General features: G+C 39.0%; 4 protein-coding genes across 5 annotated transcripts; 3 read left to right on the top strand and 1 right to left on the bottom strand.

Annotated features, from left to right (window-relative positions):
- Positions 1–2: 2 nt before the first annotated feature.
- LOC136265678 (ribosomal RNA-processing protein 7 homolog A-like) lies at positions 3–966 on the top strand. The gene is made up of 2 exons (XM_066060578.1): positions 3–170; positions 219–966. The coding sequence occupies exons 1-2, from the start codon at positions 158–160 to the stop codon at positions 950–952; spliced, it is 747 nt and encodes a 248-aa protein (XP_065916650.1). The 5' UTR covers positions 3–157; the 3' UTR covers positions 953–966.
- Positions 967–4,969, top strand: LOC136265673 (adenylate kinase 8-like). Its single transcript, XM_066060574.1, has 17 exons — positions 967–1,107; positions 1,167–1,251; positions 1,303–1,352; positions 1,399–1,485; positions 1,534–1,560; positions 1,618–1,686; positions 1,740–1,778; positions 1,829–1,871; positions 1,921–1,992; positions 2,045–2,159; positions 2,608–2,693; positions 2,742–2,873; positions 3,570–3,659; positions 4,058–4,199; positions 4,314–4,394; positions 4,449–4,506; positions 4,723–4,969. Exons 1-17 carry the CDS (start codon positions 1,024–1,026, stop codon positions 4,912–4,914), a joined length of 1,452 nt encoding a protein of 483 aa, XP_065916646.1. The 5' UTR covers positions 967–1,023; the 3' UTR covers positions 4,915–4,969.
- On the top strand, positions 4,874–17,183 carry LOC136265664 (uncharacterized). Of its 2 annotated transcripts, none has more exons than XM_066060560.1 (8): positions 4,874–5,692; positions 10,282–10,318; positions 10,372–10,484; positions 11,504–11,579; positions 12,239–13,164; positions 14,018–15,718; positions 15,769–15,805; positions 16,939–17,183. In XM_066060560.1, the coding sequence occupies exons 1-8, from the start codon at positions 5,004–5,006 to the stop codon at positions 17,053–17,055; spliced, it is 3,696 nt and encodes a 1,231-aa protein (XP_065916632.1). In that variant the 5' UTR covers positions 4,874–5,003; the 3' UTR covers positions 17,056–17,183. The 2 variants fall into 2 exon arrangements, with proteins under 2 accessions (XP_065916632.1, XP_065916631.1); XM_066060559.1 differs by having other exon boundaries at positions 14,015–15,718.
- LOC136265676 (EEIG family member 2-like) lies at positions 17,067–23,481 on the bottom strand. Its single transcript, XM_066060576.1, has 12 exons — positions 23,243–23,481; positions 23,063–23,183; positions 22,385–22,414; positions 21,680–21,796; positions 20,798–20,844; positions 19,846–20,346; positions 19,630–19,664; positions 18,507–18,559; positions 18,378–18,457; positions 17,825–17,850; positions 17,700–17,772; positions 17,067–17,354 (listed from the first exon to the last, which is right to left on the bottom strand). The coding sequence occupies exons 1-12, from the start codon at positions 23,383–23,385 to the stop codon at positions 17,318–17,320; spliced, it is 1,263 nt and encodes a 420-aa protein (XP_065916648.1). The 5' UTR covers positions 23,386–23,481; the 3' UTR covers positions 17,067–17,317.
- Positions 23,482–23,554: the final 73 nt, after the last annotated feature.

Raw genomic sequence — 23,554 nt, 5'->3', positions numbered from 1 at the left:
ACGGCAGTATCTGAGTCCCTAGCTTTAGCTTTCTTACGGGTTCCTAGTGAGATACGATGATGTGCGTTGTGTTAGAGTATTATACCGTAAACCCGTATTTTAATTTACGAATTTTCTTTGGATTGTAAATGCAGGGAAATACGGACTTAAATATTTAATGATGGCAGAAGGTGAGCATTGCATGTACACAACTGTTAGTAGTGTTATACGTTACGCAGGTACACATGGCGGGTTTACTCCCATCAAGGTCAAGTTTGAAACGGTGAATAGCGTGCGTTCGGTTCACACGATTTTTTGTAAAGTACACGTGATCCGGCAAGAACACTCCAAGGTGCCTAACCATAGAACACTATTCACATTGGGATGGCCAGCCTATTGTGACAGTGACTGCATTAAGAACTTATTTTCACGTGCTGGTGAGGTTGAATTTGTTCAATTGCAAAATAAAGTAGGATTTGATGAAGATGCAGAAGTTCCAGCAACAGGATTCAAAGTGGCTTATGTTGTATTTGACAGCACTGAGTCTGCTAGTGAAGCTCTGCAATTAGGTGGTCGTAAAAAATCAGTTTTATGTAAAGTTGGACACACTGGTTTAGCCAAATGGTGTTCAAATTATGCAGAAAATCGTAAGGCTGTAAAGTTAATTGAGAGCACAGCAGCTGACTTTATGGCCGACTACGATACTAGAAAATTGGAGGATGAGCAGATGAAGAAAGAACTACAAGAACCAGATGATGATGGTTGGATTACTGTGACAAAGAAAAACCCTAAACTTGCAACACAGGGTAAACGGTATCGGCAGAAAAGGAAAAAGAAAGAACTACTCAATTTCTACCAGTTTCAATTACGGGAAACTAAGCGTCAGCAAATAGCAGAGCTGAGGCGGAAGTTTGAAGAAGACAAACAGAAAGTAGCAGAAATGAAAAGCAAACGAAAATTTAAACCATATTAGCACATGTAATTATAGTTGTGTAGTTTCGATTGTGGGAATAATCTACCGTTTCTATGGTACCTTAAATAAACATGGATGCAACGAAAAAACCCTTGCGAATACCACCAGAGTTCGCGAGATATGCCGAAGAGAAACAGATTTTTCAGTTACTAGAGGTATGCACCGCGAAGTAAATCATACCACGCGTGCTATGGATGTTTCTAAAACTCGCTAGCAAATGTTGCAAGAACTGTTAGTGGCAAGGCCGAGCGACCCGCTGGAGTTTATGGCCAACTTCTTAAAGAAACCAGGCATTAACAGTGAGACTTATAAGTTAATGCGTTACTATTTATAGCGTTTACATCTTTCAGTTCCAAAAGTCATTGTATATGGGCCACCAGCTTCTGGAAAACGGACCATAGTAAGGAGACAGAACGAATTAATTTAGTTTTATAAACAAATTACAGAGCAAATTGGCAGCCAGTAAGCTTCACAGTGTGCATGTCAGCATGACTCAGATAATTGATTATGATACAACTGCAAGTGGTGAAGAAGTAAGGCAACAGTAAATATTCAGAGTTACTGTTTGAGTATCTTTACAGGCAAGGACATGCATTAAACAAGGAAAGGTACTGTTGGTTACTGAAGCTTTACTATGTACACACGTGTAATTCCATTTTCAATAGCCACTGCCAGCACAGCTTGCTACAGACTTGGTTGTCAACAGATTAAAACAGGAAGACTGTCAAACAAAGGTGTGAAGTGTGTGTGTAAATAAATTAATTGTGTATACATGTCACTACTAAAGGGATGGGTGATGGAAGGGTTCCCTAACACCAGAGAACAGGTGTGTCTTATACTTAGTGAGTCTGGCTATTAATATTTTTATTTTAATAGGCATTGGTGTTACAGTCTGCTGGAGTACTTGCCAAGCATTTTGGTTTGTGCTTAGCTATTGCTATAATAAAATCATGTTTTGTTTTCTGCAGTTCACTTGGAAGCTCCTGATTCTGTACTGGTTGAGCGATATTCTGGGAAGAGGGTGGACCCTGTTACTGGAGGTAAGTAGCTTGCAGTTAAAGAATGTACATAATACAATTATGATGTGAGTAGATGTTTACCATCTAACGTTTGCTCCACCGAATAATACGGAGGTGGCAAATCGTCTGAAGGAAGAAGATGGTGGAATTGAAGTGAACATGCATGCCAAGTTACAGCATTATCATGAGTGAGTAAAACGTGTGACTTAGTTAGAATCCATATCATATATACACACTGCATGCATGCAGTCTATACGCGAGCATGCACAAGCATGAGCACACTGCACTATGACCACAATGTACATGAATGTGCGCACGCACACACACACACACACACACACACACACACACACACACACACACACACACACACACACACACACAGCCACACCCACACACGTACGCACTCATGCATGCAGTAAAAGCAAAGCCTTCAGCTACCGTGCAATAAAATACTGGGACACCTGTACACTACTTAGGTGTATATGAGTCAGTGCAGCCCACATTGTATCCTCACACATGTGCTTTGCTGCTTTACACTACGTTCTACCTTACATACTAAATACATGTGCTGGTATACACTCAAATATATACTACACAATAGTACAAACCAGATTCATATTCTTCATTTTCCAGACACTACAGGGATTTGTTACAATGTTACAAAGAGACAACATGTGCAGTCAATGCTGATCAGCCAATCACAGATGTGTTCTCCCAAGGTAATTCCCCTAATTTTCTACCACCTAAACTATTACACAATTCCATAGTGTTCACATTCCTACACACAAGGTTACGATCAGCTGCTCCTATTACACCTCATGTGGTGCTACTGGGACCTACTGGAGCTGGAAAGAGTGTACAAGCTGCTATTTTAGCTGAGAAGTACCAAATAATGGATGGTATTGAGAAAATATGTGTGTGTTTAGTCACATTGTGTTTGTGTGTGTGTGTGTGTGTGTGTGTGTGTGTGTGTGTGTGTGTGTGTGTGTGTGTGTGTGTGTGTGTGTGTGTGTGTGTGTGTGTGTGTGTGTGTGTACGTGTACGTGTACGTGTGTGTGTGTTGGCCTCCTTGTGGCAGACATGGTACTATATCACTTGTAGGTGACATGTCTATTGGCAACACCCCTGACTCTGCCGTGTGGAGGCCAGGCAGGGTTAGGGGACTCCCTTGCATTGGCCTTGCTAGCCAACAAGATTATGCATGAGGCAGACCAAGTCTCTGACTCGGGTCCCTACAATTGTCTATGGCCTATCCATCCTAGGCCTCCTGCCTGGAATAAATTTCAGTAGCTTGAAAAATAGGTCACTTTACGTCCCCTGGCTAGGTGAGTAGCCTAAAATTCAATGGCTTGTAAATAACCTGTGTGAGTGTACGAGGATTAGATTGGGGGTGGGGGGATGATGATGATATCAAAAGAGATGATGGTCTTGATCCAGAAGCAGAAGAAATGTGCATGTCCTCTATGTGTACGCGCGCACACGCATGTTGTGTATGTGTGTGTGTGTGTGTGTGTGTGTGTGTGTGTATGTGTCATTGTATTAATTGTCTTAGTAGAACATTTTTTATTTTTTTTATTGTGTATATATATTTACAGTGGATTTTAATCAGCTGGTTCAGCAGACGCTAGCCTCTGACAGTAAACTAGCCTCTGTGATGAGACCATTCAATGATAGTAATGTTGCCAGTAAGTACCACCATACCAGTGTACTGTATCATAGCTGTTTGGTCACAGTTAACATATGTTTTGTTGTAGCACATACACGTAGAATTGGTCAATGGTGCAAGCTCTTCACTTAAACACTTTAGCTTGGTATACATCTTTATTAGGTACCGTTAAGTTTTATACTGGCAGTTTTAAGCATAGACATGCACATTATAAAGGTAGAATTTACTGCAGTCTATGTCCATCCATATGTACATACTGGCAGTGTAAGTGCCTCTTCATGTATAGGCTAGTCCCTAAGACTGTCTAAACCACAATATTTGTGGTGGTTAGGATAATAGTTAGTAACAAAAACAATTAATTGTGGGTATATTATTATTGCTCAGCTCTACTTCGCTCTGGTATATTTTATCTCACAGTTCCAGATGACATGTTGTTGGAGGTTCTGACTAACAGGCTAAACCAGTTAGACTGTGCTACCAGGGGTTGGGTGTTGCATGGCTTCCCATTGAACAGGGACCAGGCTGAGGGTTTGTTTAAAGCTGGCCATCATCCCAATAGGTCAGTTTGTATGTACGTATGGTGTGTCTGTATGTGTGTGTTTGTAGTGTGTCTATGCATGTATGTGCGAGTAGTATGCACATATTTACATTGTACCTATACTACACCTCATAGAGTCTATTTCTTGAACATACCACCAGACTCTGTACTGGAACGGCTCACACTACAAGGCCTGGATCCCTTAACTGGTGAAAGGTGACTACACTTCATACAACAATCACATTACTCTCACATATATTCCCTGAACAGGTACCACAGTCTCTACAAGCCTCCTCCAAACCAAGAAGTGAAGAGTCGTCTAATAACAGTAAGTTTGTAAATAGCATATAGCAAGACGTTTAGAGAGGCAAGATTTTCAACTTTTGGATACAATGAAATTTAGCAAAATTACACTCTATCAGGAATTCAGTACATGCTAAAAATCTTATGTGGTTTATAAAAAATATATATGATAATTTTGCGTACAAATTACATTCTATACAATCCTAGGTGCAGTATTGTTATTAACTTGTTTATTCTACAGCACCCTAGTAACAGAGAGGAGGCAGTGAAGGAACGTCTCACCCAGTATCATGCCAACGTTGATGATTTGACCAACTATTACACTTCTGGTCAACATATCAATGCTGATCTTGATCCAAGAACTGTCTCCGAGTGTATTGAAACTATACTAGTCAACCCTCTACCCAAACCACAACCATTTGAACTGAAATAACCAGTCAAACTTCATGTATACATTATATTATTCTAATATAACGCACATTAATTCATGGGTGCTGGATTTTTAATTTATTCGGCGCGTTTATGGAGTGTTTTGAACTGAAGGGGATGTCCGCAGAGTTGTCTACTACTGAGCGAAGGCGTAAAAAGAGTCGACGCAGTGGCAATAGTAGTAAAAGAGATTCCCTTAGCTCACTGAATGATGGCAGGTCGGATATTCGTTCAGGCGATCTGGTGCGCCATTTGGAAGACCAAGTGAGGCGTGAATTTGTCACCCGTCAACACCAAGCTGAGCTGAATGCCAAGCTACAAGACGAGTACGACCAGTTGAGAAAGAGATTAGCAGAGGCAGAGACTTACATCGACCAACTAAGGCTTGGAGCAAGTGTAAAGTTTGACAAAAAGTTTGTATTCACTTACGACCGTGACGCCACTGAAAACACGACTAGTGCTCAGCAAACGGAAGGGACACAAACGAACAGTAGACGTCGGTGCTTAAAAAATGACACGGAGAACGACACATCTACCCTATCCTCCAGCGCTTTGGCAAAGAGGGCGGGGACGGAGAGCATGGTAATGGCGCATTTGTTTGAAGTGAGAGACCTGGAGGAGCAAATTATGGCGCTAAAACAACAACTAGAGGCTACCACAGCTTCAAGCCATGATGAAGACAAACTGAAGGAGTTATACAGTCTTGTGAAGACGTTACAAGACCATCAACAACAACTGAGTGAAGCAATGACAGTCAATAATCAGGAACAACCATTAGATCAGTGAGTTACACCTGTAATAACTTGGTGTTAACTGGAGTGATAAATGAATTATATTAGCGACTGTTATAGGCTTATGTGCTAAACTATTGTGTTTAATTTGTTTATTTCCTAGACTCCTAGTTGCCCCTGAAGAAGACACATTTTTGTAGTGTGTTTATCTTGACTGTTTATGGGTAATCATTACTTCCAGCTTTGAAAATTTCCTGAACTGCACTTTAAGTTGTCAATAGATTGTTCTATTAGAGAACTTAAACCAGTTAAGGTAGGTTGCGGTGATAAACCGTAATAATTATTTTACAACTGTCGGTAAGTTGTAGAAGTGAAACATACCATTTAGCAGCCAGGAGACCATCTTACCGTATAGTAAAAAAACTTTGACAGTAAAAAGTTTGGTGAATTTGGCGAATAGCGTTTCAATCGCCAAAGTTTTTTTCCACCAATTATTTTAGCAATCACATGAGCAGACATAGCGAGACCACATTGTGTGTCATTGAAATCGGTCCTGCAATATTTCAAATCACTACCAAGAGATAAGAAAGAATGCGCAGTTCATCACCCTTTGAGGGAATGCTTTGGTAGCAATGTTTAGTGGTTGATACAGTGAATTCAGGTAGGCTATTGTGGTATCAAATGACCCTTGCACGTGGTGCGTTTATATATAGATAGATTAGATTAGATTATCCATTTTTGTCAAAAAAAAACATTGGTACACAAAAGGCATATAGGCTGTTAACGTGCCCCCCACACAAGTACATACACACATACACATGGGAACAAGTGTACAATTACAATGGATAATAAGACGCATACAAAAATAACAAACAGTTAAATTGTACAAGAAAACGATGAAGTGCAGAGTGAAATGCAAGACAATAGCACACTTGTGTACCACTCAAGTGACTCAACAGTCTACAGTATCGTGTACATTTGATCAGATAATGTGTGGAGTCCCCATTCGCCAAAGTTTTTTCTGCCAATTTTTCTGTAGCAGGTTTTCGCCAAACTTTTTTACCACCAAAGGTTTTGTTATTCAGTTTCTTTGCCAGCTCAGCCTATTATTTGATTAGATTAGTAAAACTTTGAAACATTTGAGTGTCATCTCTGAGTCATAATGACCTAAGTGTTAAAAGCAATCCACACAAAAACAGCCAAGCTGTGAAAAAATGGTGCGGTCTTAAAAGCCTGGGTGAAAAAAGTTGTGAAATCAAAGATGGCGGCCAAGAAATGGCTGCAATGATGTTGATGCTAAAAATTTTAATAATGGCTGTGTGCAGTGTTAAAATTTATTAGCATTAACATCATTGCAGCCATTTCTTGGTGCCACTTTTCTTTTTTCACCCAGGCTTATAAGGCCGCACCATTTTTTCACAGCTTGGTTGTTTTTGTGTGGATTTTACTTCTTTTTGTACTTTATAAGGCCCCTAAACCAGCCTATGGCTGACTTTGAGGTTTGTTTTTACTTAAATTTCTTTTCTATACCGACACAGTGATGATTACTAAAGGCAGACTTATAAATGTACCAGTATATTAAAAATTATAAGTTTAAAAATGAAGTAGGAATCGAAGCGATAAAAAGTAGTGAAGCAATAGATGAACGATGGTAGTTATTACAGCATAGCTCAGTGGGAAATCCCTACTTTGGCATGGTATATTATAGCAATTATTTTGTGTTCAATGCCAAAGTAGGGATTTCCCACCAAGCTATGCTGTAATAGCTACCATTGTTCATCTCTTGTTTCACTACTTTTTATCGCTTGGATTCCTGCTTCATTAAGTTTTAATATACTAGTTTGTGAGTATCTCGAGTCAGCCTTCCAACTTGAATGTGTGTGGTCACTGAAATACAACTAGCGTAAAAGGGTGTGTCATCGTGGTTTTAATTAGAGCGATAGATTGATAATGCGTAGAGTGAAGAATGGGCGTGATCTTGTGACCTATCGTGAAAGCTATCTAGTACCGGTACCTCCGTACAGTAGCGTAGTCTAAGTGCTTTAAATAATCTTGGGAATTAGTAAAACGCGGAATACGGAATTGCGGAATAATGAAATAAGCAAAATTAATCTTTTGCAGATTGCACAAATATTATATGCTCTAGTAATTATGCTTTATTTACCTTGTAACAGCTCTGCATGGCGCACCACAGTGATGGATAGAACAGCAGCCGGCGAGCATTAAATGGGACGAGCACACAACCAATCACCCTAGCACGATCTACCTTCGCTAACTTTACTTAGCTACACTCTTGATTCAAACCTGAAGAGTTTTGAAATCCATTTAAAGACACACACAACCACTGGACTTCCCTACTGAACTCTAGTGTGACTCTAATAAATCCGGTAGTATGCACGTGAAGGGCAGCTAGTTTAACCTAAGAATAGAACTAGGTCTTGGCGTTTTGTAGCTATATCAACTAAGGAGTGTAGATTAGTAAGTTTAGCGAAGGTAGATCGTTCTAGGGTGATTGGTTGTGTGCTCGCTCGTCCCATTTAATGCTCGCCCAGCTACTGTTTAGCTATCCATCGCCGTGGCGTGCCATGCAGAGCTGTTGCAAGGTGTAAATAAAGTATGATTGCTATAGAGCATGTAACTATTTGTACAATCTGCAAATGATAAGTTTTGCTTATTTCTTTATTCCGTTATTCCATATTCCGCATTTTACTAATTCCCAATAATCTTGTGGCATCTAATATGCTGCTTAAAGAAAGTGTCAATACGGAAAATTTACACATTGATATGGCTTCGTTGGATGAAGAAGACAAGCAGCTTGATTGAAGATAAAAGAAAAGACAAGGCACAGAGGGCACACTTGTCAGAACCCCAAAAGGCACATCCCACTGGTGAGTTTGTTATCATGGCGTAAAATGGTGGCCTGCACTGCTTCGTTTGGCCTCTAGGCTTGCAACTGTGGTCAGTCAGGTAGTCAGGCAGCCAGTCTAAAATTCAAGTTTTTGGTGATTTTTAAAATTCTGTATCAGGCCACCTGTAAGCATTTTGTTGTATTTAATGTTGTTTTATGTATTATATGGACTAGTATTATTCTGTAAAGGTGATTTTCGTCTCGTAAGATATCTCTAGGGTGATTTTTAAAGGCGGAATTTTGGGCAGCGTGTGAACATTTCACCTGTATTCCTACTTAAATGGTACGACTGTACCGTTTGATTATATTGCATGATTTAATTCAATAGTTGGTAATATTAGTGTAATACTCTAATAGAGTGCACATTTTTTTGAAGACTTCTAATAGAAGAATGTTCTAGAACAATCTATTGGTAGATCTATGTAATTACAAACGCTTGATTATAAGCAGATGTAAACTAGAAATTCATTTATAAAGCAGAAATTAAGTGAGGTGATCAGTCAAGGTAGCAGTGGTTCAGTGGTTAATGTTGCAGGTGTTAGGTATGGAGGTCCCTGGCTCAAACTCTGGTAAGATTTTTTTTTCAACATTTTTGTACATCTTTTTACCCCTTGGTGACTGCTCTATTAGAGTATCTTGATCCTGCAATTTTACACTTGTTTGGTTTTTGCTTTATAACTTTGTCGCTGTAACTCTATTGCTATTCACATTATCAAAAGGCACTGCTACGATGATCAGCCTATCTACACACCGATTTTCAAGTTATTCCTATACTTGCTTTACCCTGTATCCTTGACAGAAGTTTGATTATTTTTTACGTGAATAAACGCTCATAACTCCTTGGATATGTCTCAGATTCACAGCAAACTTGGTACATGAATCCACCGTTACACGCTTTTCGTTTGTGCCAATGATCGAAGCAATTGAGGTACATGTTTGCATTTTATAGCAATTTTTGTAAAGTGTGCAAAAATAAATGCCCCCATAGCCCCCTCCCGTACAGCATAAGAAAAATGAAGAAATTAAAAACGAAACTTTGAACACCCATATCTTGCAAATGGCTGTTGCAAATTTAACCAAATTTGCTGTGTGGTGTACCCTACCTGGTGGATAGCTATAATGCAAAAATGGTGTGTTTTTTAGAAGGGGCCATGAAGCTATGCACACGTGAAAAAGCTGTTTTCTTTCTTCCTATCAATATACTCACCGTGCGGTGCACCGGCTTTCTTGGCACACGACACGCTACTGTGTGGCTTGATCTAGAATTTTGCTCCCACTATTAATTCAGTAGACCTTTATGAGAGGAATGTGAATTGACCTATGGGTTTAACTTTTATAGTGACATGGTATTATTAATGAGGTTATGGAGTACACCTTGTGACCTGCTTGACTTGGTCACTATAAATAAACAAGTTTAATGAGGCTATGAAATATTTAACTAATCTACTTGACATAGTCACTGTAATGAGGTGATCTGACCTACTTGTATAGCCTAAATATTTTGAGGGAGACAATTTCCACTGATTTTGAGGTTTGGGGAGTTCTTTATCCTTGAAGTATTTAGACTTCCTTAAATACATTTTGGGATTATTTGTAGATCTACGAAATATTTATTTTTAGCAACCTCGAAAATACTGCCTTTAGGCTATGCAAATTGACTTTATTAAAGAGGTGGCGGCTAAGTGAGGTTGCTACCCCATATCAATTACCTGTGTTGTCCTCTGTTCTTTAGCAAGCAGGCACAGGAACAATCTGTAGTAGTGGATGAAGTAAGAATTATCATACTGTGTTTTTGTTGTTATTATTGTTATCGTGTGTGTAGTTGTCAAGGGTTACTGGTGAACTGCAGCAGCTGCAGCAACTCATTGCACAATACTCCAGTCCCTCCTCCAACAACCAACAGCAAGTGCATTCACTGAATGAAATAAAGCAAGAGTGAGTTTACAATAATTGTCCATTGAGTATCTATACAATGCAACTAAGATACTCTATAATAGAACAGCCTATGAATTTTGGATCATTTTTGCTGTAATATGGAAAATTTAAAGACAGTAATGTATGGGGCCATACTTGTTGGGACCAATATTTCTGTTTTGTCTTGGAGTTTGTTAAGAGATGTAACACTGTATAATTATGGTCAATCACTCTAATACAACAGTCCTTGTAATACAAATGGTCATGTCTTTTTAGATTGTATATATATGCTTGCAATTATAAAGAGCTTCTTAATATTCGAATTGACTATGCCCCCTTAAAGCCATCAAGAAGGCTGGTGCAGTCTTGTTGTGTGATTAGCATGAATTAACCCCCTTAGTCTGATCTGACACTAAATACATTATATAGATCACTGTAAGTGACCTGCCTATTGTAGCCACCTAGTTTATAATGATGTTGACCGAAAGGTGACCAGGTTTCACTGGATGTACTATTGTATGGCTAGACTAACCTAACAGCATATATCCAGGATTTCTGCATTAGATCTATGATCTACAAATCTGATACGGTACATTTAAAATGTCTGCCTCTACAATAGCAGAATTAGGGCTTTTTGTGATGTATGAGTGAACACCTTGCGTACCCCTTGAAATTGTTTTTGCATGAATTTTTTACGAGATCAATTTGGATAAATATTGTGCTATAATAGTTTCTAGAGTTGATAATTAAAGCTTTTTTCTTTTAGTACTGCACTTTTATAAAGTCAGTGTCAACAAATTCTACAGAAAGTGTTTTTCTGTGTTTTACTGTATAGCAGGAAAGTTTAGCGGGAAGAGGTTTTGGTAAACTTTTGCTACAATTAGATGTTAGCAAAACAGTTCGCTGAATTTTTTACTAGTGAAACAGATTTGCATGATGAAAGAATTTAGTATTGGCAAAATTCTGTTCATCTTTCAAGCTCAAACTCTCTTGCCTGTTTGTGCTACTGTGTGGTCACCATTGTGTATGTTGTGTGTTAGGTCATCACCGTCAAGTGACAGTGTACACATGACATCATCTACCAGCAGTGTAGCCAATCATGTACAGGCGTCAGAGGTGGGTAGTGTGTTATGGAATGTGTTAACGTCCTTCATAATTAAGTAGTTCTCACTAACCTGTTCTCCTATTCTACATACTGACAGTGAATAACTGCTAGCTTTTTCATTAAGTATATTTTTACGTTGTGCCCATTGTGTGGCCAGACTATTGACTCAATTATATTAATTCCTTCTTGTTTTTTTTAATGGTGATATATTCATGTTTGTGCCCATGAGATTCTAGTGGTTGAGCAATCTGGCCATATTCTTGCAATACCACTAATATTTGCAGGAAATGTGAATTTAGTGACAGCATGAGTTCATATCTTATGGGATAATCATTTATATCTATGCTTCCTCTGAGTTCATAGTAACTAAGTGGTAAATGAGAGTTTTCAAACATTACCAACATCTTTGCTATCTCATGACTTCATAACTTGTGTGTCAGTACAACATGGGTATCAACATAATGCACATCACCATCTCCCCGTTAGGGTATGACTATGACATGTGTACTATGGTCATACCCAAACTCCCAACTTGTCTGTGTATCAAGTCACTACCTAGACTAGGATTTGAGTTTCAAACTCAAGACTCTGATGGTAGAGTGTTTGTAGTGTACATCATGGTCACCCTGTTATGGTATGACTTATTAAGGTATGACTCCTTTACATACAGATGGTTGCTGATACATTACAGTCAAGTGTTCCTGAGGAGTATCTGGTACAGACAGGTACTGTGATGAGTACTCGGCCACAAGAAATTGACGAGGATACTACTACGACAGTCTCTAATACTCTATCCAACCTCTCTCTTGACAATCACTCAACTGAGCAGCAAAACTTGTTGTCTACAAATAACCCCACCCTTCAGGCTAGTAGAGTAACCAATGAGGAAGAAGAACAAGATGCCACACCCACTGAAGATTTTGCAGGTGGTAGTGAATGGTCGGATACATCCAGTCAATCATCATCTTCTATACTGCCTTACTCAGAGCAGACTCCTCTAGCTGAACAACGTAAACTAGTATCCTCACCAACTGATGATGACAATGGTACAGTGTTGCAGCCCCTCCCTCCTGCAGAGAATGAACCACACTCATCTCTGCTGGACAGCCATCCCGCCAAAACACCCGCCAGTGGTCACCGACCATCTCGCATACCTGTGCTGGCTAATCATAAGAAGAAGCATGTGTCAAATGATAGCACACCAATTAACGATGATCACTTTGATTTATCAACATTGCCACGCTATCAGAGTACAAGACAGCCAGCTAAGTTGGACGATATTATGCTTAACAATGCTCACCATCAACCACAATTGTCACGAATACCAATATTAAACCCATCCATGTCTCCTCCTAGTTCTTATTATCGCCCACCATCACCTTATGATAGTGTACGACCCAGAGGAGGTGGAGTGGGTGGGCGTTATCCTTCCTCTCCACATACTGGTGCCACCAGATACCGCCAGTTTGTTGCTAACGAGTCAGATGCTCCATCGCCAGGGAAAGCTGGTAGAGAAACACTACCAAGACACAAGAAGGACAGCAGTAGCAGCAACAGCTCGGGAAGTGAGAGAGAGGACAACCATCAACCTCAAACGTGAGCTATGTTTTTTAATGTACACCTTAGAATTTAGTAGAGGTAGAGTTTGTTAGAATATTTAGTGTATTCTAGATTTAGTCCAGCTATATCTATGTATTAGAGATTGAATTAACACGTGACAGAAGGCTGTCAAATTGGTGTTGAGTGGGTCATGTTGTTTGAATGTGTATATAGTGGTGAGATCATAATGCTTTGGTATAGCAACAAAGACAGTAATGTCATTTTGAGCTAGACCTTCGAGAGTCTGCCATTGTTCTTCATAGCTTAGTATGTTGTTTGTAAAAGTACAAGATGGTCCCAAGACTTTGACTGGCCACAAAAAAAAATAGTCAGATTTACTTATTTTAAGAAACGATTATAACGTGTAATACATGGCCTGAACAATGTGTGGAAATATGTTGACAATAAATTCTAATAAGGTTGTTAGGTGAGTGACTGAGTAGTACTCTGTACTCACAGTTGGAAGCCTTCCTGGTATGGTTCAAAGGTCCTCAAACAAGGCTGGAAATTTTAGCAGTTTGGAGGGATGGTTTGTATAATGAAACGGCTAAGAATTTTACATGTCTACACCAAAGATGTGCTGTGTAATGCATCTCATTATGAGTTCAATATTATGGACTCGTAATCCCAATAGGCATCCTGGCTTCCTGGGACCAACCAATAGTACCCTGTTACCAAGATGCGTACAGTATCTGGTTTTTTGGACATCCTAAAAAGCTAATTTGAGACCTTATATACTTAGTGTACACATTTACAGGTTCCACTGAACAACTATGGTGTACAATTACATGTACACTATATTGTGTAGTGTTTGTTCTGTATTGTTACATGTTGTTCTCCCATATAGCAGCAATACTGGTGATAATGGAGAGATGAAGGCACTACAACAAGAACTGAGAGGATTACGAGAACTTCTAGAACAACAGCAGCAGCAACAACAGCAGAAGCCTCCTTTTGATTTATCCACGTTACAGCATCCATTTTGGCAACATCCAGGTCCATTCCCATTCTCCAATTCCATGCAAAACTCCAATCCTGTTCCCCCCACACACGGGGGATTGGATGAGCACACAACAGCACCAGATAATGCTGCAAAGTCTGATAGTGAAAAACGACGTACACCATCGGAAAGAAAACATCCTGTAGAACAATCACACCCACTAACATCAAAGGTTAATATGGACCACAGTACACAACAAGAACATGTGCAATATCCCGAGCATGTTTTAGCCAATGGGAGGAAAGATGGTGCCTCAAACAAGCCTAGTAAAACAACCAAGAAGATTATACCGCAAAAGAAACAAAGACATCATCACAGCAATATGCAGTATTCCAGCACATCACAAACTAACCAATCAGATAGCAGTATTTCTTCGCTGACAAGTTCCTCTTCACCTAGCAACAGGTCACCTGTACTGAACAAGTCACTGGTATCTGATGACAAGTCATCGGTGCTATCAGAATTAGGTTCTTCACGATTGTCACCGTTAAGAGCTAGTAGCCCTCGGGGTGCCAGTCCTGTTACTACAGAAACCATTAGGGTTCCTAGCAATGCTAACCTCAGTACATGGGTGTGTCCATTATGTGGCGGACGATCCATAATCATTGATAATAGTGGAACTAGGCAACATCAACATCAGCAACCAGATGAAATCAAAACAAAATCAAGATCAACACAATACGATGCAACCTCTCATCGTCATGGCAACAGGAATAAAAGGAATAAAGGTGCTTCTACAAGGAATAAAAGTGCTTCTACTGACCCTATTAGTGGTGGCTTATATTCAGGCCTTTATAGTCCTAACAATGGCTTACATCATGACAGTGATTCACCTAGTGTAAGAAGTGACCATGGATATGATCCTAATAATAAGAGCAGTGGCTTACATTACAACACAGATGTGCCTGGTATTAGAAGCAGGAGCTTATATTATGATGACAATATACCTACTGTTAGGAGCAGCAGCTTACATCGTGATACTGCACCTAATATTAGGACAAGTGGTTTAGACCATTCTACACCTGGTATTAAGAGCAGGAGGTTACATTATGATGATGATATACCTAATGTTAGGAGAAGTGGCTTACATTATAATGCTACTACACCTCACATAAGGAGCAGTAGCTTACATTTTGACACCAATACACCTCACTTAAGGAGCAGTGGCTTACGTTATGACCCTAATACACTTCATACAAGGAACAGTGGCTTACATCATGGCAAGCGAACTAAACCTTACAAGAGATCAAGAAGGAAGTATCAGCACAAGCCTTCTCATAGTGCAAGTGTCACATTCTCTCATCCTAAAGCAACCTCCACCCCTGCCTACCTCTACACCACCACAACACATGGCTACACCAGTGACTCATCAGATGTTAGCAGCAGTGTAGTTGGTAGGAATGACTATGTTGTGTTAGAGTCTGCTGCTCCTCTACCTCGCTACATGACGCATCATCGTGTCACATCACCTGGGCGACGACGACGTTACTATGGCAGCAGATACACAGTAACCAGTAGTGATGATGAAATAGTGTACCAACCTGTAACCAGGTGAGTGGATCATTTGCGTGTGTCAGTAGTGAATGTTAATATGATCACAGGTCTCGTCCATTGTATACGCGTTCTGCTACATCATTGGTAAGTGGCTTAGTAGTCTGTGTGTATGTGTAGTACTCAAACAGGACACCTTTGGAACTAGATTGGTCCTGATTTCAGGGGTCTATGTATGTGTACACTGACCATGAACAGGTGTCCTGATTGTCAAGGTCTTTGTTTTAGGGCTTCCACCACATTATACAGTACGACGTACATGTACTGTAATGTGTGCATATTACAGTAAACCGTTTTCAAAATGTATGTGATGATATCCCATAAACTGTAGCTTGTTATAAACACGTTTGGTTGTTTAAAAAACATTAAACATAGCAGCTATAAAACAAATTGCAATAAGAATGACTGTTATCATAGAAGAAGTTTGCCATATTACTATACAATGATCTTCTGAAGGTCAAACTTTTTTAATATTCACAAAGGCTGTCTTTAAAAGCAGCTTTATGTATGGAATCCTAAAACCTCTAAATAGTTCTGTCTTCCAGACACTGAACCTTGGTACTATAATGTTGTCACACTTTCAGTACAAAATTCTTTGCATTTGTGACCTGCAGAGTGAAATCCCAACTTGTTTGTTTTTCCTTGAACTGACTTTTTTTGTTGTCTAGAGGGAAAACCAATGGGCTGTTCAGGTGCTTTCAGAGTTATAGCGATAGACAACAAGAAGAGTAAAACAATCGATTTGTGCAGTGCCTATACGGGAAAAACTACAGGCGCTTGTTTGATCAATCATAATTTATGTCTATAGTGCAACAGGCTAGAGTTGGGACTTGTGTCATTCTATTCACCACGAACGGAGGCATTCATGAAGGTATAGTTTTTGGCCTAAATACTCCCATGCTATTAAGCAAAATAAAGGTTGTTCAAGCTTAGAAACAGCAATGATAAAATTACGTTTTATCATAATGTAACCAAACACATGTTTGCTTCATGGTACAGAATTGAAACCAAAATGTTCTTACTCTCTGTGAAGAGGTGAATCCATTGGTATATTAGATATTTCAATTCAAGCCTTCTTCACTGTTAAAAACATGTATAAAATTAATTATGTAATACGCATTTTTTACCCAATAATTATGCAAACAAGTCGGGGTTTTGCTCAGCGGGTAACATTTATGTTACCTTGTGTCTTGTACTGTCAGTTTTTTGTTTTTTTTTAGGAAAGAAGCCGTGTAGCTCATGTCAGTCTTGATGAAGCGTGCCGTCTAGCTCGGAAACTTAAACAACGTTCTGAACAGATGCATACAAATCTGTCACTAGAACTAAGTGCACACTAATAAACAATGACTCCAATAAACTTCTCTATAATAAAAACACCATACAATTTTACATACATACAACAATATACATCGATATCTTTTGTACTAAAAAAATGAATGAATGTCATTGTACTATCCATGGTAGTCTGAATAACTTAAGAGGTATACAAAATTGTAAGCTGACACGTGTTGAAAAGTGATATAACAATACTATTAAGGTGAGGATAACGAAGGGACAGCATTAAACTGCTGTAAGTATGGTGGATGTGGTCCAGAAATGTCAGCTGAAGTCCACTCGGTGCAGTCGGGACAGTTTTCTAAAACAAGAGAAGGGCAAACAGAATCACAAACACACAAAGGTATGAAGGAAACATGTGATGGATTCTATTGGGAAGAACTACACATGTCAGCATTAACATACATCAAGTAGTTTGGTGAATGCAGACAGGGAAACCTTGCCCATCACCATTACATACTTAGGAGGCCTTGCAATTGGTAGGTCTGTTGTATTATATGTTAAACTAGGCTTCATTGAGAACTCTGTAGTGGGGCCCACTTAACTTGATATACAACATTATTTGAGACTAAAACAATAAAATTTACCACAATTGGGAACAAGTGTTCTAATTATCAACGTGTACCCTATTTCCATGGAGACTTACGGATCAACGCTGTGTCCAGTTAACATAACTTGTCCACTGCGGTCCACATATAACTGTAGGTTCTCTGAGTGATCTGCAATAGTATTCTGATAAATGTATACAATACCATGTACACAATAATCTACCTCCTTCTGTCTGTGACAAATCATGCCTGATGTAAAGAAAGAAAAATAACATCTGTAAATTGTATTGACGTTTTCATTTAAAGTGCATATGAATAAATAAAACTACCAGCTACTTGAAACATTGAAAGCTACTTGTTATGCTGAACTGAAAACCATAAGGCACTGAAAAGGTTTCTGTGTCGGTAATAATTTGCATATTTGAAGTGCATGAATTTACATCCTACACTAACACAAGTGTCAGTTTTAGTAGCAGACAATGTTGAGTGGCTTCAGTGAAGACATACAACTGATACATGTGACTATATATAGTGTCTGCTTTATGAGCTTTTATGAAAACTGCTGAATGTATTTTGTTGAGTTATTTGCAACTCTTGTAACTACACATTATACTACACTGAAGTGTGTGGGTATGGACTGTAAATGTCACAATATGAAATACTCTAGTGCATTTTTCTGCCTGACATGTAGCATCTACATCTTAGTTGGGTTGGTAGTGGCACCACAAAGGCAGCTAAATATTTTGTGTGTATGTAGTACGCTTAGAGACACGTACCCTTCTACTAAATTAGCTACAACCTCTGCAGGGTCTCTTCTAGTACGTTCTACTCTACTGGTGGTGGACGTCATGGTAACCTGTGGAGGAGAAACTGCATGATGTAATATCACTACTGACCATACCCACCGAACTAATCCTAGTCTTGTTGCTAGCTAGTGACTCTGAGTCTGGATCAAAGGCTAATTACAATCAGTCAAGGATAACAAAATTAAGTAACAAATACATGTCTATATATACTTCTTTTTTTTTTAAATCATGAGCTTAAACATCATGCTGCGTTGACTTTAGTATTAACTGCTGTGGCATTTAACCAAGTAAACATGGTATTGTACAAGCCTGTATATGAAAAATGTGACTGTCTCAGTAAAAACCTGATTTGTTCACACAAGCATGCGTATTGAGAAAAACAAAATTTAAAAATGATTTGTAAACATGCTACAAAGAAAAAATATGCAAGTTTTTATTGGGTCAGTACTCGAAGAAGGAAGACTCAAATCGAGTAAAACTATATACCATCTTATTTGCCTGCTCATGAAGAGTTTGAAAATCTTTGTTTCATTTTTTGTAGCCCCAACGGTATATGTGTCATGTGCGTTTGTTTACGATGCGGATATAAACAAGATCATCATTTCTTCTACCAAATCACCTTCATACCCTTATGCGCAAGTGACTACAGGGCTAACACTATACCTTGGCTGATATGCTAATCCATGGTGAACATTTTAAGCCGAATCGCAATGTTTTAGACTAATCCAAACAGAAGTTATGGCTGTGAATGTAAGTGCCTGTGGTTTATTTTCAGTATAGTCACTGTACATATCGATTATCTTGCTCTTCCTATGTCTAGGGCTATAATTTCAAAACTACTGAAGACAGAAACTTTGGTGATCCATTCCTTGCACACTACAGATAATGCTGAGAAAAAAAATTAAATAGTACAAACAAGTTGGGTTTTTGCTGAGACAGTCACAAATACCCTGCAGGCAGTAAGTCTTGTCCACAACATGATGTACTGCAGGCAGGCTGTAAACTAATTCACTAACAACTCTGTGGTACACACATAACACCTGGCACATGCTACATAAATGATCAGTGTTCAGTCAAAATTGCTAAACAAAAATCTACTGTGGATTACAGGGGGAAATCCATTACTACTACACAAACACATCACACAGCTGAGGTCGCAATAATGCAATGTGACATTTATACTGTGTCATATATTATAATTTATATTACAGTGAAAGGATACATTTTGTTGATATTGATGATACAGGCCGAGGAGAGCTGTGGAAATAAAGTCAGTTACTACATATTCAGAACAGAAATCAACATTCAGTGTTAGGGGGTAACGCGTTACTTATGTACTTTTAAAAAAGTAATTGTCCAACACTGTCAACATTACATGCACAAAACTTACACACACACATGTACAATGCACACACACACATGTACAATGCACACTCACTATTGTGCAGGATGGCTTCCCATCCTTTTATGTCCTTTCTGTGACCACAATGGGGAATTTCCAACGCTACTGGCTCTACTGTGACCACGAACTGAATGTGTGAGTACCTCAGAGGAAGACATTATTGGTTCAGAAGCCTTTGAAGTGATTCCTGTTGTTGAATTACCATTTCTTGGTCTAAATTTCTCAGTTTGAGGGGTAGATGGTCTCTCAATAGAAAGTGAGTCCAAATCAAAAGTACTTGAATTACTTGGCTCTTCAATAGGAGGGCTAACACTGCAGTAGCTGCTGCTTGGTGAGTTACTTCGTTCATGTTCGACACTGAGGTGTTTTGTTATGCCACTATCGACGCTGCCACGCCTATGCCGCGGCATCAAAGGTACTGACACCTGTGAGGATTGGTCGCCGGGTAATAATACTGGGTGGCCATTTGGTTGAGGATCGTGCTCTTGGCTTGAGTGTGCACTAACGTCTTCTGTACTACGTGACACCGGTGTAGCCCTACAGTAGTAATAGTACATGACCCAATACAGGTTACACACAAGAACATGTGGACACCTTGAGGTCCCAAAGTATAAATAATGTACTGTTGAGTCGTAACAACTAGTCTCATAATCTGTATAAGAACTGTACTAATAATATATGTACAAAAATAGTCATTTCTCTTTGTACCCCTGGGCAAAACCCTGAAAGCAAACAAACTCCAATTCAATAGTGCTACAAGTTAATATGAAAGAAAACAAGTCAAACACCAGTGAATTGCTACTATTATATTGAAACACAAGCCAACAACAGTCTTCACTTGGTCAACAACAGTCTTCACTTGGTCAACAACAGTCTTCACTTGGTCAACAACACAAGTACAGGTTACAAAACATACGATACACATATTAAATATCAACCCAATTAACTTCATAAAAAACTACATAGCAGTTACATATCTCACACTTACGCTTTGAACAGCACATCTCCAGATATCAACTTCATGCTGATGGTAACCTGGGCAACAAAACACCATGGTAACAACACATTCAATAACAACATGGTAACTAAGCACAGTGTTCCAGCAAAGTTTAAAAGTTGTGTAAAACAAGACTACACTTTTGTACCACTTAATATCACATCACCTCTAGTGTCACAAACATATTATAGAAGTAGTTAAACATGATATCAAGAGGTCAGGTAATCAAAGGTGATCTCAACTGGAAGGTAAACTTGATACGTAGCAATCGGTCCAGTAGGCTGGGCATTGTGAAATTGAAACAGCACGTACTAAGGGAATTCCAAAGCAATACTACTCTATGTGGATGCATTATATGGACTCTTCAATATACAGCTAAAATCAGTGGAAACGTATGACAAGGACAAGTACAGTGTATTCATGACTTATAACCCCCTCCATTCTGGATACCTCTGGACACTGAAGTGTCCCTTTAGTGGTACTCTAGGATCTACATATACACCATGTATATGAGACCATATCAAGTGTTCTGATTATCAAGGTGTTCATGGTGCCTGCTTTCCCAATAATATAACAGTGCAATTACAAGTGCTCAAGTAGTCTGTATAGCATCAATAGATGTTTACAACTAACACACATTGTTAATATATATGTAGACATACACTTGTCTTGTTAATGCACCATTGAAGCATTCAAGGGTGTATATCTTTCTGTGAATTAGCAGTTACACTTGAAACCACTAACCACTAAAAACACTACATGTTTCCCTAACCACTAACCAACCAAGCTAATTTAATTCATAGTTCAAAGTAATGCAAATACTGGCATACCAATTACATGCTGGATAATTTACAGATGCTTCACTTCACTCACTTTCAAAATGGAGTTGTCTGGTTTTCGTTTCTTCTCATTGTAGCTTTGGAGGAGGTAGTTACGACAAGTGGCTCCTGAGCCTGCAAACTCTGCTAAGTTAACATCCACATAGCCAAGCTGAAACACAAAGCATATACGTGATATATGGCTCATTAAATAACCTCACTACCCCAGCATACACAGTTACACGTCAGCACACACACACACACACACACACACACACACACACACACACACACACACACACACACACACACACACACACACACACACACACACACACACACACAAAGTAAATTCTTTACATGAGCATGGTCAAGCCATCCATTGGAACTGGACACCTATGCAAATAGGAATCAGGAGCTGTGTGGACAAATCTGCTTGGAGGCAGGACATACACACATGCTACAGAGCATTATACTACCTAGCCTTGTAACATAATATTCTACGCTATCATATCAACTGAAATAAAACAACCATCAGGGTCAGTGACCACTGGAACACATATAAAGTAACACTTCCACTATGACAGTGCAGTAATTATGACATCACCAATTGAATAGTATCAGGTAAGCTGAGGCCACACAACCACACAGAGAAGTGTTGATTATTAAATTGTACTGTTAATGAAGCTAACAATGACAATCACCAGTGATATAAATATATTGATTGGCAAGACATGTGGTTGGTTATAAGTGTACTTACTTTAGCATAAGACTTGCCACCATCTTGTTCCTGTGAAGGAAATAAGAGACATTTATAGTAAAGATAAAATATGTCATTGTGGAATATAGTGCATGCGACATTAATGTGCTGTATCGTGTAGTGAAGTACGTCCTACAAAAAGAGAACAGTTGTGTTTCTGTTAAATTTACGAGTTTACACAACATATTTGTACAGCAATAAACTTAGGGAAACTCTCTAATAAACGTGTGTGTGTTTATATAAACTGGATCGACAAAGCTCCATAGTTACAGTGATATACACATGATCACATCTTAACTAACCAGCTAAGCAATAATATAGCATAGCTACCACAAAAACTAAACGTAATACATGCTTCACTGTGCTACATTCTACCATACAATACAAATACAAAACACTCGATAGGAGACAATGCTTCATTTGGCCATGTATGAAATTGGAGAGGTGTTACTAGGCCATAACAAAGCTGTATTTACAAAACTTATCACAATAACATAATGTGCTTACGAAAAGTGATAAGGTGAACAACTATAGACAAAGTGAAGCAGTAAATTGAAAGATTTTCATCTATTTGGTAATTTGAATGTTGGCAGCCTCTCAAGACAGGTGCAATATGTAAGGATAATTCAATACACTTTGAGCAGCAGCCACACACACACACACAAAGGAACTACTAACCTTTCTCACAGACACTCTACACAAACAAGTGTCCAGTATTCCACTGCTTGCATTGGCTGACAGCTTACACGAGAAAGAGAATGGACAATTCCAGTGTACGCGGTGACTGTCTATCTCAACCCTGTTAAAATACAGGTGTTTAAATGTCTCGTAAAAGACGCGCCTGCCTTGCATTCGTACCTCGTTGACTGACTCGTGAATTGTCCTCCGTCTATCAGCCGAACTTTGGCGTACAACACTCCCGATACGAATGGGACACTGGATAACTCTTGTAAGTTAAACTTTACTTCAAACTGGAACTTCTTTTTCTTCATACTAAGCATGTTCTATTAGTAACGAATGTCTACATCACGTTGTTTCCGCTTCTTCGGTCAACACAACACCGTCCAACAAGTTTGGGTGTATCCTTTTTACTTGATTTGACGCGCAGCGCATTATTTATGCAACAGTTAAGGCGCTTAATTAGTGCACATTATTTTCGCGCCAACAAAA

This window comes from Dysidea avara, chromosome 9, assembly GCF_963678975.1.
Source record: "Dysidea avara chromosome 9, odDysAvar1.4, whole genome shotgun sequence".
Classification (NCBI taxonomy): Eukaryota; Metazoa; Porifera; class Demospongiae; order Dictyoceratida; family Dysideidae; genus Dysidea; species Dysidea avara.
Note: the sequence above shows the minus strand (reverse complement) of the source record. Positions and strands in the feature narration are given on the sequence as shown.

What these genes read in the sequence shown, in the direction of transcription:
- LOC136265673 (XM_066060574.1), top strand. Translation starts at nt 1,024, where the DNA reads ATGGATGCAACGAAAAAACCCTTGCGAATACCACCAGAGTTCGCGAGA. An exon ending in CTTCTGGAAAACGGACCATA is followed by an intron (nt 1,353 to 1,398) that starts GTAAGGAGACAG and finishes AACAAATTACAG; the next exon opens with AGCAAATTGGCAGCCAGTAA. An exon ending in CAACTGCAAGTGGTGAAGAA is followed by an intron (nt 1,486 to 1,533) that starts GTAAGGCAACAG and finishes GTATCTTTACAG; the next exon opens with GCAAGGACATGCATTAAACA.
- LOC136265664 (XM_066060559.1), top strand. Translation starts at nt 5,004, where the DNA reads ATGGAGTGTTTTGAACTGAAGGGGATGTCCGCAGAGTTGTCTACTACT. An exon ending in AATCTGTAGTAGTGGATGAA is followed by an intron (nt 10,319 to 10,371) that starts GTAAGAATTATC and finishes TCGTGTGTGTAG; the next exon opens with TTGTCAAGGGTTACTGGTGA. An exon ending in CGCGTTCTGCTACATCATTG is followed by an intron (nt 15,806 to 16,938) that starts GTAAGTGGCTTA and finishes GTTTTTTTTTAG; the next exon opens with GAAAGAAGCCGTGTAGCTCA.
- LOC136265676 (XM_066060576.1), bottom strand. Translation starts at nt 23,385, where the DNA reads ATGCTTAGTATGAAGAAAAAGAAGTTCCAGTTTGAAGTAAAGTTTAAC. An exon ending in GTAGAGTGTCTGTGAGAAAG is followed by an intron (nt 22,415 to 23,062) that starts GTTAGTAGTTCC and finishes TTTCCTTCACAG; the next exon opens with GAACAAGATGGTGGCAAGTC. An exon ending in ATCATCAATATCAACAAAAT is followed by an intron (nt 18,560 to 19,629) that starts GTATCCTTTCAC and finishes GATTGTAATTAG; the next exon opens with CCTTTGATCCAGACTCAGAG.